At 42.9% G+C, this 17,786-nt stretch overlaps 1 protein-coding gene across 1 annotated transcript; it reads left to right on the top strand.

Annotated features, from left to right (window-relative positions):
- The first annotated feature begins 4,132 nt into the window (after positions 1–4,132).
- LOC139451937 (adhesive plaque matrix protein-like) lies at positions 4,133–6,879 on the top strand. Its single transcript, XM_071233221.1, has 3 exons — positions 4,133–4,225; positions 5,666–5,882; positions 6,344–6,879. The coding sequence occupies exons 1-3, from the start codon at positions 4,133–4,135 to the stop codon at positions 6,877–6,879; spliced, it is 846 nt and encodes a 281-aa protein (XP_071089322.1).
- Positions 6,880–17,786: the final 10,907 nt, after the last annotated feature.

Here is a 17,786-nt window from a genome sequence, read left to right as displayed (position 1 = left end):
GGGTTGTAGCGAGGGTATCCTTAAATGGGCTTGCAACCACGCTTCTGTATGAATTCGTACCAGGGAATTCCAAGGGTTTTCCCCAGGAATGTGGAAGTAGTCAGTGTTTACGCCTTTTCAAGATTACAGTCACGTGAAGAACGTCATGTGACCGACCTCGCGTCCAAGTCGTATATCTTGTAAACTTCACATTAAGAAATTAGTTATTGTTATAACCAAATGAAACACAACCCATTATCCGATAGGGGTAACTGTACATAGCCGTTACCACAATAAACTTAGTAACATTGTTTGGTTTGACTTCTTGGCGCGTGTCTGAATTCCATTAACGTGTTACATATCCTAAAACTGGCTTATCAGCAAATCTCGCTGCACTGCGCGCGACAGATACTAGAGCAAGGCATGCCAGAAAATGAAACCTAAAGCTTCCGAAAGGAAGTCTCGGACATCACGTGCGTCGGGGGACCAGCGCCATCTGATTGGCCGTTAACAGTTGTACAAGGCGGAGCAAAAAGCATCGTTTTTCCGTCCATTTTACGCTTGAAAAACTCGACCCTTTTCTGGACACTTTCTAGACGCTGACCAATTAATCAATTTTAATGAATTTTTAGTCGTTTTTCCGTCCAATGACCATATACGGAAAAAAACGACGTTTTCGTGTTTGCAGTGTTAACATGTTGGAATTATCAGGATCTGTTTTGTATGTCCAAAACTTGGTACAACATCCTGCTTTTGACACGATCGTCCACTTACAAGTCCCTGAGGGTGTCCATGTGTACCTCCTGATGACTCGGCAGCTCTGAGGTGTTGAGGGGTGTTTCATGTTTTATGGCTCAGTTTCTACCTGAAACAGCCGCTAACACTTTCTAGTTGAACAATGACTCGGTTGTATTCACAAACATTTTCTCAGGTAATTTGTATTTGGTCAACGTCAGTCAGGGGGTTGTTGTGAAAGAATTTAATACTAGTATTGAAATGAGCGTGTCAGACCTCACTGGTTGCGTCACCTCAACAAAATATTTTTAGTTTTTTTTCTTGATACAATGAGTTGAAGACGTCTCTTCCTAATCATGTGCGGTGCTGTGGTAGGTTGGTGGCAACACAGAACCAGGGAGCGTCCATTCCAATTTGGAATGAACGTTGGATTGCTTTGGAAAGATCGCTCATTCCAAACTTTCCAAAGCTTGGAAGGATCGATCTTTCCAGGAAATCCAAAATTGGATTGGCAACATTTCCAAACATATTTCCAACACAGGAAATGTTTGGAATGACTTGGAATTGTTTGGAATTGTTTGGAATTGTTTGGAAATATGGTTAGAAGGAACAAGTTAAAATATGTTTGATTAGAGTAATTTGAACAATAAAAAGACTGTGAATATTTATTGAGTTTAAACTATATATAATAAATATTAAATTTATCTCAAACATTCACTTCTTGTCTGTCTAGCGAGGGGCTTTTACAGTCGCATTCTCCCTAAGGTGAGAGAGAGACCCGCACTTGACTCGACAAGACACTAATAGATCTCAAGATTAAGTATTCGGCTGGATGGCAGCTGCCATTTAATTACAAAACAGACAATCGTCTAGACGGCTCACATGTAAGTGCGCCGACATGTGCCTAAGATCATAAAATGGACAATCTTTGGTAACATCTAATTTATTGTCTCACGCCAGAGCTGTGAATAATTCTGTTCATTGAACACTTGGAATTCAGGAAGTTATCAATAATTGTTTTACTTAACATAAGATAAGATAAGTTGTTTACAACATAATATTATGATGTAAGGACGTACTACAGTCAAAACTATATATTTTAAAATCAATTTAATGACAGACTATGATTTCCAAGTCCCGATTATCAAATCAATGAGGTATCAGTTTCACCACATGTGTAAAGACCGCCTATACTCATTCTCGTCAAAGAATACAGAACAAATGAAGAATCAGATGCATACATTTATTGCCATGCTTCATTCATCACGAAGTAGATTTACATACATTTGTGAATAGCACTAAAACTGTGATAATGAATTTTACCATTGTCCATATTATATTATAAAAATTAACCATAATATGGATTTCCGAATATATAAACGACTTCAACGTTGATATTTCAGACACAAACAAAGTCTCCTGTCTTTTAACGTTCAGGGGAAAAGGGTTTGCTTTCACAATTGAACATTTGTTTTCACCAAAGGACAATCAAATCAAGCCAAAAACACGAAAAAATCATATATATGGTTAGCGACCGTCATTATACAGCGAGGGGAGGAATTCGTCTGCTCTAACTGCCTTCACAAAAACATTCCAGGCCTTAATTACTGAGGCAGCTGTGTAGTAGCATTACATTCGCTGCGTTTGCAGCATATAAGATGTATAATCTGTGGAGTGACTAAAGTAATATTACGGCTGAAATCTTACTTGCATGGTTGTTTTAATAGAAAACTTACGGTTTAAAAACACAATTGTTCTTATATAATGTTTTTAGGTTTGGTTTATAAATACTAGAGATGATTTTTTATATATATAAGACTGGTCGAAAATACAGCTGAACAATAGAAAAATCAAAATAGGAGGTGTGAATAGTGACAAATTTTAATCACTGTGTCAATAATTATTGATTGATTCCGTCAAACAACTGTCAAACCATTTATTTCCATGTACGTACATGTACACAGCTGTCGGAGGCTCCAGGTAAATAAACATCGTGGTTTTATGACGGGAGATCAGACAACCGTGAACCAGGGGCATGCGACGTAATTACACCTAAAGGTGGTAGAACCTGGCTAATTGACCGTACAAATAATTGGTAAATACATTCGTTTTGACACCCGTGTTTCATGCGCATCCCGGCTCATAAGTAACAGCACGGTTTGTATATTCACGTTGATTGGACAGTCTAGACTGGCGCCAACTAATCATGACGGCGTCTCCGAACAGAACAAAACTTTATTTCTCCCAGGTTTAGGCTTACGTGGATAACGGAAAATTTTGTTTTAGTGATAGCACATTTGTAATTCAATCTAATATACTTTCCTTGATTGATTATATGGCTGCGGTCGTAGATCCGGATGTATCTAAATATGCTCAGTAAATACACAGGGTTCATTGTTATACTATTAGGATTGATAGACACAATTGAGTATTTATACCCTTGATCATAAAGTTAGTCACTACTTTCACATGTTCGATTTGTATGATTTGGGTTATGATTAAATTGATATAATAAGAAATCATTCCGTGTATATGTGTATTATATATTGTACGCCAATACGTAATTAAATTGTGTATAAATAAGGACACTAGGTTAATTACTGTAATTGATTATTTGATAAACATATTCACATTTAGTTGCGTGATATGTCAGAGGTAAAGCTAATTCATAACAACTAATAGTCCCATTTATTTGGCTTCTATCTTTTATATGAAACAAATGCTATAACATGGGGTGATCAACTTCTTTGGCAATAGACGTAGATATGTTCCAGATATGTTTATTCATTTTGTCAGCATTTAAATCGTTGCATTCCTGGCTTAATGATTCATTTGACGAAATCTTGTTGCCTGTTTTGAATTACCGTCAGATAGTTCCAGACCAAATATAAATTTTCCAGCCCTTTGTTGCGCATAATTCCGAGATAATTCGAAGTTCATATTCTTGTACGAACACTTATCAAAATTCATTTATACCTAGTACTATTATGTATATATGTATATTAGTTCAAATTATAATAATTAGGCTCTCTATTCTCGAAACGGTCTTTGTTCTAAGACAACCGTAAGTCGGTATGGGAAAACAAAATATTTGTTTAATTGTTCAAAGTTCATAGTCAATGTCATATGATTATAGTCAAGGAAGATAAGAAATTAAATATAAAGAGTAGCCACTTTAAATCACAAAAATTCTTTTAGTTAAATTTGCTCATGATTTGGTCTTTTCGTGGTAAAAAGTGCCAAAATACTCTTAATTATTTACTTTCATGTCATTACTAATCTCACATAAGGTCAAAATTTGTACAACGTTTAACAGATATGATTATGACATGTTGTATCCAAACATTTCCAAACAAATCCAAGCTTGGAAATATGACCTTGGAAATATTTTGGAATGGTCATATTTCCATTTGGAATGATGGTATTTCCAAGTTTTGGATTGTTTGGAATGGATGATATTTTGTCCATCACAAAGAAGATGGATGTTTGTAGAACAGAACTAAGTGCCAAGGTAAGTTTCAAACTGTGCGTATTTGATGGTTGAAACGTGTGACTTACTTTATACACAGGCCGTTCCAAACACCTCTCTTAAGACATTCAGAATCTCCAAGATGTATAGAAAACCGTTTTTGTTAATTCAATTCTAAATTCTTTAGACTGTTCCTAACAACTTTCTTAAAAAGTACAAAACGTCCTACCTATCTATTCCTTGACTCAACGCGCCTTTGATCAATTCAGTTCTAAGTTCGTGTTCCTGTTTGTGAGAATTGACATATGATCACAACCTGTACTTGTACAGGCACCCTTGCCGCAGCTGTACACCGCACCGTCTACCACACCCGTCTACCACACCCGTCTACCCCATCCGTCTACCACACCCGTCTACCACATCCGTCTACCACACCCGTCTACCCCATCCGTCTACCCCATCCGTCTACCACACCCGCCTACCACACCCGTCTACCCCATCCGTCTACCACACCCGTCTACCACACCCGTCTACCACACCCGTCTACCATATCCGTCTACCACATCCGTCTACCACACCCGTCTACCATACTTCCACTCTTGTTTATGGTGAGTACTAGAATATGAACTCTAAATATATGCAATTTAACTAGATACTTTATATTCACAAAGAAGAACGGAAACGTTCCCTGACGCCACTCGATTGCACCTACAGCCTGAGACACTAGTGGGCAAATAATATCAATAAGTAAAAATAGTTTATCATGCGAGTGTATTTTTGGATAATGAATGTCCTGTTTTGGGAACAGACATTGCATTTGGCGAGTTTTGGCCCCGCCCACTCACACACATTTAACAGGGTTTTTCTATATGCTCTCGAGGTGACCCTGGGCAGAATAGATAACCCAGTACCTGAAAGTTGTTGATTGTACTTACGTTGATCATTCTACAATCAATCCCATCGACCACTGTTCGCTTGTCACCCAAATGTTAGGTGTAATATTGCTGACTGCGGCGTTCTACAACATTCACGCCCTCCCCTTTCCACATGCAATGGTAACTCTACCACCCTTAGATGTTCCAGAAACTCCAATTCAATACACCTCGTCAAAGAGGAACAGGTCTGACGTACATGTATATGATATTAGTGTGTAAATCGCAATAACACATGTTGAAATACAATTCTTGTCAAATAGAAAACTCAATGTATATCGAGTGGGGCCAGGGAATTCTTTGAATAGCGTGTTTGTCTGATATATGCTGAAATAACAAACGAGTAAACCAGACTTTGAATTAAGAAGATTTTTTAAACATTAAGGTTTTTTTCTAAAGATTATTTCCAGCCTCAGTCGCCACCGGCCTCTGTTGCCACCTGCCACCAGCCTCAGTTGCCACATGTCACCAGCCTCAGTCGCCACCAGCCTCAATTGCCACCAGCCTCAGTTGCCCCCTGCCATAAGCCTCAGTTGCCACATGTCTCCAGCCTCACTTGCCACCAGCCTCAATTGCCACCAGCCTCAACCTTCAATTGCCGCTGTCTGACAGCATCAGTTGCCACCTGCTTCAGTCGCCACCAGCCTCAGTTGCCACCAGCCTCAGTCGCCACCAGCCTCCAGCCTCAACCTTCAATTGCCGCCAGCTGACAGCATCAGTTGCCACCTGCCTCCACCTCCACCTGCATCAACTTCCCTCTGCCTCAGGTACATCACCCGACATACACTAAACTTGTAAAAGATTTTAATACAGGAAGTATGTACTCGTATTGAAATGAGCGTGTCATATCTCACTGGTATCTTCCGAGACCGTATCAAATTGCATTTGGTTAAAACGTCACCTCAACAAAATATTTCGGTTGACATTCATGATACAATGAGTTTAGGGAGAATATTCCCAATCATGTGCGGTGTAAGGTAGGATGACACCGACGTCCATGGATGTTGAACAGAACTAAGTGATAAGGTAAGTTTCAAACTGCGCTCATTTGATGGTTAAAAATGATTAGACTCACTTATAGACAGTCTGTTCCAAATAACGTTCTTAGGAAGTTCAAAACTTACTCCCTATCTCTCCATTTCTAAAACACGCATTTGGTCAATTCAGCTCCAAGCTTGTGTTCCTGTGTGTGAGCAATGACATCTGATCACAATCTCAACTTTTACAGGCACTCTTGCCGCAGCTGTACACCGCCCCGCCTACCGCACCCGTCTACCGCACCCGCCTACCGCACCCGTCTACCGCACCCGCCTACCGCACCCGTCTACCGCACCCGCCTACCGCACCCACCTACCGCACCCGTCTACCGTACCCGCCTACCGCACCCGTCTACCGCACCCGTCTACTGCAACCGTCTACCGCACCCGCCTACCGCACCCGTCTACCGCACCCGCCTACCGCACCCGCCTACCGCACCCGTCTACCGCACCCGTCTACTGCAACCGTCTACCGCACCCGCCTACCGCACCCGTCTACCGCACCCGCCTACCGCACCCGCCTACCGCACCCGTCTACCGCACCCGCCTACCGCACCCGTCTACCGCACCCGTCTACTGCAACCGTCTACCGCACCCGCCTACCGCACCCGCCTACCGCACCCGCCTACCGCACCCGTCTACCGCACCCGCCTACCGCACCCGTCTACCGTACCCGCCTACCGCACCCGTCTACCGCACCCGTCTACTGCAACCGTCACCGCTCTAATCTATGGTGAGTGTATGAACGCTCGGTCGGTGCAGTTTATATTCTGTAGTATTGATTGTATACCAGTTTTAGTAGTCACTGTGGCTCACCACAGTATGGAAGCGTGTTAGTGCCAGTCTCCAAACATATTACCATTACACTTTTGTCTACGTATGCGATTTTATGTAATTATTATGTATACGTTTCGTTACTCAGACAGTGATATATGCTTGTGAAGTTGCGTCCCTAGTTGGACACTAGTTTATACAAACCTTTATGTTTAACTGATTACTAATTAAATGTTTGGCAGCATGTTTATTTGGCCTTTTCCATATTTTTATAACATACTCAGATCATTTCAAATTGTCAAACAATCAGCTCTGAAATAAAAACAAAGACTGCAGAATTGTACCTTCAGTGCTTCATTGGATGATGACGGGTATTGGTTTGAAAAAGTTTTTATAGTTTTGATAATTCTCACGCTTTCATATTCATGTTTTACCTCCTAAACCTACTTTACGTAATGGAGAGATCATGACAAATAACATATGCGAGTGATTTCTTCAGCTTCAATCATGTTATGGTTGATATATAACTCCGCTAAAGGTTTGAGTAATGACCTATGGTTGTTTCTTTGTTTGTAGTTGGAGAACATTTTGTACTCTCCTTTTTACCGTTGTAAAACAGTGCGACAATTCGATAGTATACGATACCTTCTTCTACGTAGATATAATTATATGCGTAGATGCTATATTTTAGACTTTTGCACTAATACGCTTCCATACTACAGCCCTGTCATATATCAGTAGGCAAATAATGATACGAAATAGTAGCATAGCATATTTATCCATAGGGGCAAGGGTACTGGTCCAATTATTTTAGTAAAATCTCACTGAGCATTAAACTTTCTTCTGCATGCTTATTGTCTACATCCTTCCGTTGTCACAATGTTTGCGAAGCGTACCGCAGCAACGTCACGTCATATCTAATCATGACTTGCATATAATGAATAATGACGCCATTCCTTGTTGATGACGTCAGTCTGTTTGTGACGTAGTCAATCTGTTATTGGAACTGAGATTATGTCTCCACTAGTGATAAAACAAAAACACCTGGGATGACTGGTAATATATAGAATACTCCTACTGACTACTCGGAATGACGGATCATATGTCCCTAGTGAAATAATGTTGAACTCCCTTGTCAAGACTCAGGACAAATAAATTCCCACAGGACAGATCATCAGTCACTCCGAGCTGCCAGTAGGTTACTCAGTCCTGCCCCAATATCATAGTTAATGTGTCGGTCTAGATAATAGACATATCAATATATACATGAATGTTTAACCAGCCTCCATCTGCGTTCATATTAAACGAATGTATCTCTCTCTCCAACAGGCATTTCCTCCGAATACCAATGGACTTGTGTGGACCCAGCTTCTGTCCTCCACGATGTATATGAACTCTCAAGGACTGGAGTGTCCCAATAGCCATTCTGCTCCAATATCCGTGCTTGTCACACTTCAGACAACATGACATTCTGTATTATCAACTACATATCAGAAATCAGTTGATACAGTTAACTAAGTCTTTATTCATTTTAAATCCCTAGATCAGTTATAATTGTCTTTCAACGTCACCTGTTTTGGGGTACAACGTAATTTCTACGTCCCTGTTATATTACCGCTTACTCAAAAACCGTCATACGAAATTTATTTTGGTCTCTATCAGGTGGATGGATATATACAGGTGCAGTTGAGCCATGCTGCCCTGGATATATACATCTGAATACAAATAAGTACAGATCAAACGTGAAATATGTTGACACTCGGGGAATTCAAAAGTTTAGTGTTTATAGTTGAGGATACACACAGGTTGCATTTGTCTGCATTTGTCATCTTAATTTGGAAACTTTCTTTCGGCCTTTCATGAGAATGGATATATACAGATGTGGTTGAGCCATGCTACTCTGGATGTATTCATTTGACACCTTCTAAACAAGCATAGTCTTCAAAGTATGAGTAGGGTTATCAAACCATAATTAAACTGTACAAACAAGTCAAAAAGTCAATCGAAAAGTTGATCTGGGTCACATTTGATCTTGTCATTGCAAATTCCAGTGATATTAATGACACCCCCTATGTAACTGGTTCATTACCGGAGCTTTACCAGGGCATCGCTGGAGCGTAACCCAAAGGACGTCCCTATGTAACTGGTGCATTACCGGAGCTTTACCAGAGCATCGCTGGAGTGTAACTCGAATGACACCCGTGTGTAACTGGTGCATTACCGGAGCTTTACCAGGGCATCACTGGAGTGTAACTCGAATGACACCCGTGTGTAACTGATGCATTACCAGGACATCGCTGGATTGTAACTCGAATGACACCCCTATGTAACTGGTTCATTACCGGAGCTTTACCAGGGTATCGCTGGAGTGTAACTCGAATGACATCCCTGTGTAACTGGTGCATTACCGGAACTTCACCAGGGCATCGCTGGAGTGTAACTCGAATGACACCCGTGTGTAACTGATGCATTACCGGAGCTTTACCAGGACATCGCTGGATTGTAACTCGAATGACACCCGTGTGTAACTGGTGCATTACCGGAGCTTTACCAGAGCATCGCTGGATTGTAACTCGAATGACACCCGTGTGTAACTGATGCATTACCGGAGCTTTACCAGGGCATCACTGGAATGTAACTCGAATGACACCCCTATGTAACTGATGCATTACCGGAACTTCACCAGGGCATCGCTGGAGTGTAACTCGAATGACACCCGTGTTTAACTGGTGCATTACCGGAGCTTTACCAGGGCATCGCTGGAGTGTAACTCGAATGACACCCCTATGTAACTGATCATTACCGGAGCTTTACCAGGGCATCGCTGGAGTGTAACTCGAATGACACCCCTATGTAACTGATGCATTACCGGAGCTTTACCAGGGCATCACTGGAGTGTAACTCGAATGACACCCGTGTGTAACTGGTTCATTACCGGAGCTTTACCAGGGCATCGCTGGAGTGTAATTCGAATGACACCCGTGTGTAACTGATGCATTACCGGAGCTTTACCAGGGCATCGCTGGAGTGTAACTCGAATGACACCCCTATGTAACTGGTTCATTACCGGAGCTTTACCAGGGCATCGCTGGAGCGTAACCCAAAGGACGTCCCTATGTAACTGGTGCATTACCGGAGCTTTTCCAGGGTATCGCTGGAGTGTAACTCGAATGACGTCCCTGTGTAACTGGTGCATTACCGGAACTTCACCAGGGCATCGCTGGAGTGTAACTCGAATGACACCCGTGTGTAACTGATGCATTACCGGAGCTTTACCAGGACATCGCTGGATTGTAAATCGAATGACACCCGTGTGTAACTGGTGCATTACCGGAACTTTACCAGGGCATCGCTGGATTGTAACTCGAATGACACCCCTATGTAACTGGTTCATTACCGGAGCTTTATCAGGGCATCGCTGGATTGTAACTCGAATGACGTCCCTATGTAACTGGTGCATTACCGGAACTTTACCAGAGCATTGCTGGAGTGTAACTCGAATGACACCCGTTTGTAACTGGTGCATTACCGGAACTTTACCAGAGCATCGCTGGAGTGTAACTCGAATGACACCCGTGTGTGACTGGTGCATAACCGGAGCTTTACCGGGGCATCGCTGGAGTGTAACTCGAATGACACCCGTGTTTAACTGGTGCATTACCGGAGCTTTACCAGGGCATCGCTGGAGTGTAACTCGAATGACACCCGTGTGTAACTGGTTCATTACCGGAGCTTTACCAGGGCATCGCTGGAGTGTAATTCGAATGACACCCCTATGTAACTGGTTCATTACCGGAGCTTTACCAGGGCATCGCTGGAGCGTAACCCAAAGGACGTCCCTATGTAACTGGTGCATTACCGGAGCTTTTCCAGAGTATCGCTGGAGTGTAACTCGAATGACGTCCCTGTGTAACTGGTGCATTACCGGAACTTCACCAGGGCATCGCTGGAGTGTAACTCGAATGACACCCGTGTTTAACTGATGCATTACCGGAGCTTTACCAGGACATCGCTGGATTGTAACTCGAATGACACCCGTGTGTAACTGGTGCATTACCGGAGCTTTACCAGAGCATCGCTGGATTGTAACTCGAATGACACCCGTGTGTAACTGATGCATTACCGGAGCTTTACCAGGGCATCACTGGAGTGTAACTCGAATGACACCCGTGTTTAACTGGTGCATTACCGGAGCTTTACCAGGGCATCGCTGGAGTGTAACTCGAATGACACCCCTATGTAACTGATCATTACCGGAGCTTTACCAGGGCATCGCTGGAGCGTAACCCAAAGGACGTCCCTATGTAACTGGTGCATTACCGGAGCTTTTCCAGAGTATCGCTGGAGTGTAACTCGAATGACGTCCCTGTGTAACTGGTGCATTACCGGAACTTCACCAGGGCATCGCTGGAGTGTAACTCGAATGACACCCGTGTGTAACTGATGCATTACCGGAGCTTTACCAGGACATCGCTGGATTGTAACTCGAATGACACCCGTGTGTAACTGGTGCATTACCGGAGCTTTACCAGAGCATCGCTGGATTGTAACTCGAATGACACCCGTGTGTAACTGATGCATTACCGGAGCTTTACCAGGGCATCACTGGAGTGTAACTCGAATGACACCCGTGTTTAACTGGTGCATTACCGGAGCTTTACCAGGGCATTGCTGGAGTGTAACTCGAATGACACCCCTATGTAACTGATCATTACCGGAGCTTTACCAGGGCATCGCTGGAGCGTAACCCAAAGGACGTCCCTATGTAACTGGTGCATTACCGGAGCTTTTCCAGGGTATCGCTGGAGTGTAACTCGAATGACGTCCCTGTGTAACTGGTGCATTACCGGAACTTTACCAGAGCATCGCTGGAGTGTAACTCGAATGACACCCGTGTGTGACTGGTGCATAACCGGAGCTTTACCGGGGCATCGCTGGAGTGTAACTCGAATGACACCCGTGTGTAACTGGTGCATTACTGGAGCTTTACCAGGGCATCGCTGGAGTGTAATTCGAATGACACCCGTGTGTAACTGATGCATTACCGGAGCTTTACCAGGGCATCGCTGGAGTGTAACTCGAATGACACCCCTATGTAACTGATCATTACCGGAGCTTTACCAGGGCATCGCTGGAGTGTAATTCGAATGACACCCCTATGTAACTGGTTCATTACCGGAGCTTTACCAGGGCATCGCTGGAGTGTAATTCGAATGACACCCGTGTGTAACTGATGCATTACCGGAGCTTTACCAGGGCATCGCTGGAGTGTAACTCGAATGACACCCCTATGTAACTGATCATTACCGGAGCTTTACCAGGGCATCGCTGGAGTGTAATTCGAATGACACCCCTATGTAACTGGTTCATTACCGGAGCTTTACCAGGGCATCGCTGGAGCGTAACCCAAAGGACGTCCCTATGTAACTGGTTCATTACCGGAGCTTTTCCAGAGTATCGCTGGAGTGTAACTCGAATGACGTCCCTGTGTAACTGGTGCATTACCGGAACTTCACCAGGGCATCGCTGGAGCGTAACTCGAATGACACCCGTGTGTAACTGATGCATTACCGGAGCTTTACCAGGACATCGCTGGATTGTAAATCGAATGACACCCGTGTGTAACTGGTGCATTACCGGAACTTTACCAGGGCATCGCTGGATTGTAACTCGAATGACACCCCTATGTAACTGGTTCATTACCGGAGCTTTATCAGGGCATCGCTGGATTGTAACTCGAATGACGTCCCTATGTAACTGGTGCATTACCGGAACTTTACCAGAGCATCGCTGGAGTGTAACTCGAATGACACCCGTTTGTAACTGGTGCATTACCGGAGCTTTACCGGGGCATCGCTGGAGTGTAACTCGAATGACACCCGTGTGTAACTGGTGCATTACCGGAGCTTTACCAGGGCATCGCTGGAGTGTAACTCGAATGACACCCCTACAATGTATACCTCATAACGTATCTACGGTGGTGAATGTTTACATATATACCTCATAATCTATCTACTGTGTTGCATACTTACAATATGCCACATTGTGGATCTATTGTGTTGTATAATGACAACTTTACCTTATGTCTCCACTGTGTTGTATACTTACATATAAACCTCATAATGTATCTACTGTGTTGCATACTTACAATATACCACATTATGAGTCTATTATGTTGCAAATGAGAACTTTACATCATGATGTATCTACTGTGTTGCATACTTACATATAAACCATATAACATATCTACGTGAGGCTAACATCTTCGCTTGCAAATGAAATCTATCCATTGATGTAATGTAAGGGTTAGCAGATACCATTGTGCCATTACAGTAAAAGTCAATGTAGGGTTAGGGATAAGGATACTATGGTTAGATTAAGAGTTAAATTGATATTAAAAGAGAGATAATGTTGACATTAATGTGGCAATGGTTAGTATGAAGATTTGGTTATGATTAAGATAGGTTAAGACTGATATTAGGGTCGAGGCATTACTGGGGACTACAGGCTTCGACTCCAACCGAGAAACGCAGTGAACTTTGTGAAGCCGAATTCAAGCGGATATCGAAGAATCAGTAGTCGAACCACGAGTAGACATGTAATTGAAATGGATTAAAGTATCAAGGAACCAAGATCACGAGGTCCAGTCCAATTAGAAACTTCAGACCATCATGTTCAAACATGACCCTCTTAAGTTGAGCACTAAACAACACTGCCATGAACCCCTTCCTGAGGCTGTATATCTTGAGTTCAGTTTATTTACATAACTTCAGCTTCTAAGATTTGCTGACGCTTCTTATGACAGCGCCCTTGCTTCCATGCACAATAGCGAGATGACAGCGTTCTAGTTACTATTGAAGACTACAGTCTGGGGAATGATCTTTAAAAGCTGTAGTGAAGTAGCAGCGACCTCAACTCGGAACATAAAACAGCCGTGGTGAAGATGTAAAAGGGCATATGGTTTCAGGACAAGACTAGTTGCGATTGTGGACTGACTGGTATCAACCTACACAATTCAAACACACATGGTACCAGGCTAGCCGGTACCTGTCTACACGGCACCTGGCTATATGTCGCCAGCCTACACGGCACCTGGCTATATGACGCCAGCCTACATGGCACCTGGCTATATGACGCCAGTCTACATGGCACCTGGATATAAGACGCCAGCCGACATGGCACCTTGCTATATGTCGCCAGCCTGCATGGCACCTGGCTTTATGTCGCCAGCCTGCATGGCACCTGGATATAAGACGCCAGCCTACATGGCACCTGGCTATATGACGCCAGCCTAGATGGCAAAAGTTTATATGACACCAGCCTAGATGGCAACAGCCTATATGACGCCAGCCTAAAAGTCACCTGGATATAAGACGCCAGCCTACATGGCACCTGACTATATGACGCCAGCCTACATGGCACCTTGCTATATGTCGCCAGCCTACATGGCACCTGGCTATATGACGCCACCCTCCATGGCACCTGGCTATATGACGCCAGCCTACATGGCACCTGGCTATATGAAGCCAGCCTACATGGCACCTGACTTTATTACCCACGTGGTGAAGATACAGGTGTTACACGTGTCGTACAAGGTTGACCTTGTTTTATTCGTTTTGATTGGATAACCGTGACCTTTGTCACACCAGGACTACTTTTTTCATTCATAAAAAATCGCGAGACGTCATTCATTTTGCAACTACAAGGCAGAGCTGAAGAAATTAATGAGAACGAGAGATATTTCCAAACACTTTATTGAACCAAACAAAATAGTCATACGCATCAAAATCGGTTTGCATTCTATATAAGTTATGCATAGAGCTTTTACAGACATTATATATAATCTAGTTATATCCATTTACAATATACGACTACCGATCAATAGAGCGAGGGTCCCCATGAGCGTGACGAACCCGATCACTTTCGCAACATTCAATTTGATTTAACGTAAAAGGATAAGCGTGGTGAAATGAAGTCTGTTTAAACTATCTGGACAAATATCTAGACTTACTTGGGGTGATCCGCTGTTTCAGGAGGTGTTGTTCATGAATGAACGTACACGACTGCACGACCAGATCACTAAACGTGAATAGTTCTGATACAAATCATTCGAAAAATCCGTGGAAGTGTGCCTGACTTCTGATTTTGTGGCCCCAAACATCCCAAATGTGAACAACAACATTCCCTATCTCTAGCGTAAAAAGCTGTGAGTAGATCACGGTTGTCTTTTCTTATTCCGGTGGTGACCTTGCCCTTCGATCGTTCGAAGCTGTCACTGACATGCAAGCAGATTTGAGTTTGTTGATTTTCACGTCTTCAGTATAGGCTGGTACAGTTAACATGAATGTCTTTGGCGAACACTCTGATTTCCCTCTTCCAAAATGGTACGAACAATATATATTCAGCTGATAGATCAAGGAAACCGAATCATTTTGATTGCACAGACGAGATACCTGCAGTGCGAGTGACCGACTGTTGGTACGATATTCAAAGCGCGGCGCTAATGTGACGTTTTAAATTTTCTTATAGGTGTCCTTCGTACTAACAACATGGCGCTTGAATTACCATAAGTTGAAGAATTTCTTCCAAAAGGATTTTGAACGTCGGTGCTGTTTTCTTTGGAAACTCAACTGCAGGCGCATGTTGTTAATACGTATGCATAGAAATGTCAACAATGACCATATTTGGGAATATATCAATATTCATACGCAACCAGATTTTGCAACCGGTTTCAGTTTGGTCTGTCAACAAACGAAAGTTGTTATGTGTTTACACTTAAATATAACATGGCTACTAAATAAAATACTACACTCATTCTCGTTAGATACCCTTTTTACAAAACTCGTGAACTTTCTATGGCATCTGACCTCGCTTTCGCTCGGTCAGATAGCATAGAAAGTCCCCTCGTTTCGTAAAAAAGGTATCTAACGAGAATGAGTATAGTATTCTCTATATATGACGCCAGCCTACATGGCACCTGGCTTTATGACGCCAGCCTGCATGACACCCCTTTATATGACACCAGCCTACATGGCACCTGGCTATATGACTCCAGTGGGATTACAGCAAGATAGAGGGCCCGTTTGATAGTGGTAGAGGGAAATCTCAATGGACAGCGCTACCGCGACGAGATCATCGGCCCTAATGTTCTACCGTTTTTGCGTCGTCATGGCCCAGGCATTACCTTTCAACATGACAACGCCCAACCTCATATTGCTCGACCTGTTCAAGACCCCTTCAACAAAACAACGTGAATGTCATCCCCTGACTGGCTCGCTCCCCGGATCTCTCACCAATCGAGCACATGTGGGATGAGATGGATCGGCGCCTTCGACGTCAACCACGTGTTCCACAGACACTCCAGGAACTTCGAAACATGCTCCAGAAGATATGGACAGATATCCCACAGGACTTTGTGCGACGCCTGGTCCATTCCATGAGACGAAGATGTGTTGTTTGTATCGCAACCAGAGGTGGACACACACGCTATTGATTTGTTAATTGACATTTTGGCATGTTCATGTGGTTTTTTTAATCACGCATTTTCTTAAGTCAGTATGGCAAATTAAACCATTTGAACACTTACAGGAGTCTTTTATCTGTTGCAAACCGAAATTGTTTCAGATTTGGTAAAAACATAACTTTGCATTAAATCTTATTCAATGTCACAGGAACTTTTTTTGTTCAGTATATATGGGGAACAACTTTCTAGACACTTCCCTACCAAAAAATAACGTCGTCCAATTTACGACGCTATCAAGTTGCGAACGCATGATCGAATCTCCAGAAATGACGTCATGATAGAACACGGTTTTATCGTGAAATAAACAACGCATCGTTCTTCATTGTTCTTTGCCATTTATGGCGTAGCTATCTTATATATAATATTAGCCGAGATCTTAAGAAGTTTAAATGACATCAGTCTATAACACACCAGTCTTAATAGTACCAGTCTGTAGGCATCAGTCTATATGGTACCAACCTTTCTGGCAGATCCCTGAGGTGAAATAAGATGGGAATGTTATTTGAGCGATGGTACATAAATATCATAAAGATGTGTGTCCCCAACGGTTATGTTCTATGTTGAATGGTTGACCTCAAGCCAAGGTATCGCAAGAAGAATCTATTATATTCCCCATGTAGACAAGATTGCATCTGTAAAGCTGAAAGAGAATTGGTTCGCATTTCCTTGCAAAGTTTGTGGCTTTTGATTACTTTGCCTAATGACAATATTTTGGAAACTGAACTTGTGCCTGATACTTTCCCCGAGAAGAGTTTTATTGACACACTGAGCTTCGTCATGGACATTTTACCACATGCCGACAATGGGGCAGGGACTTACATGTTAATATCCTCGTAAATTTATAATGTACGGGATACAATGTGAATATTCAGAGGTAATGCATTGACAGTTACCTCATCCGTAAGTACAGATCATAATGCTGAAACACTCTGTTCCGAGACCTACGGCCATAACGTATTGGGTATGTGCTTTTAGGGTGTCTAAGTGTAACTTCAGGAGCTAGTGGCGTAATATTTGTCCTCTTGCTATTACAATCAAAATTGCATTTCTCCTTATATTTATCTGACACAACCCTGTCATTTTCGAGGAGGGGGGGGGGGGGGGGGGATGTGGTAGTGGGATTTCTGTCTGAGAGCTTACGATCTCTGAGATAATATTATAGTCAATATTGTACCGACCTTGTACGGTATCTGACATTGTACCGACCTTGTACAGTCTCTGACATTGTACCGACCTTGTACGGTATCTGATATTGTACCGACCTTGTACAGTCTATGACATTGTACCGACCTTGTACAGTCTCTGACATTGTACAGACCTCGTACAGTCTCTCACAT

The sequence above is a fragment of the Haliotis cracherodii genome, unplaced genomic scaffold, assembly GCF_022045235.1.
Source record: "Haliotis cracherodii isolate W230 unplaced genomic scaffold, xgHalCrac1.p SCAF_9, whole genome shotgun sequence".
Classification (NCBI taxonomy): domain Eukaryota; kingdom Metazoa; phylum Mollusca; class Gastropoda; order Lepetellida; family Haliotidae; genus Haliotis; species Haliotis cracherodii.
Note: the sequence above shows the minus strand (reverse complement) of the source record. Positions and strands in the feature narration are given on the sequence as shown.

Coding starts and splice junctions, on each gene's coding strand:
- LOC139451937 (XM_071233221.1), top strand. CDS start 4,133: ATGGTATTTCCAAGTTTTGGATTGTTTGGAATGGATGATATTTTGTCC. Junction 4,226..5,665: donor GAACAGAACTAAGTGCCAAG/GTAAGTTTCAAA, acceptor ACATGTCTCCAG/CCTCACTTGCCACCAGCCTC. Junction 5,883..6,343: donor TCAACTTCCCTCTGCCTCAG/GTACATCACCCG, acceptor CAACTTTTACAG/GCACTCTTGCCGCAGCTGTA.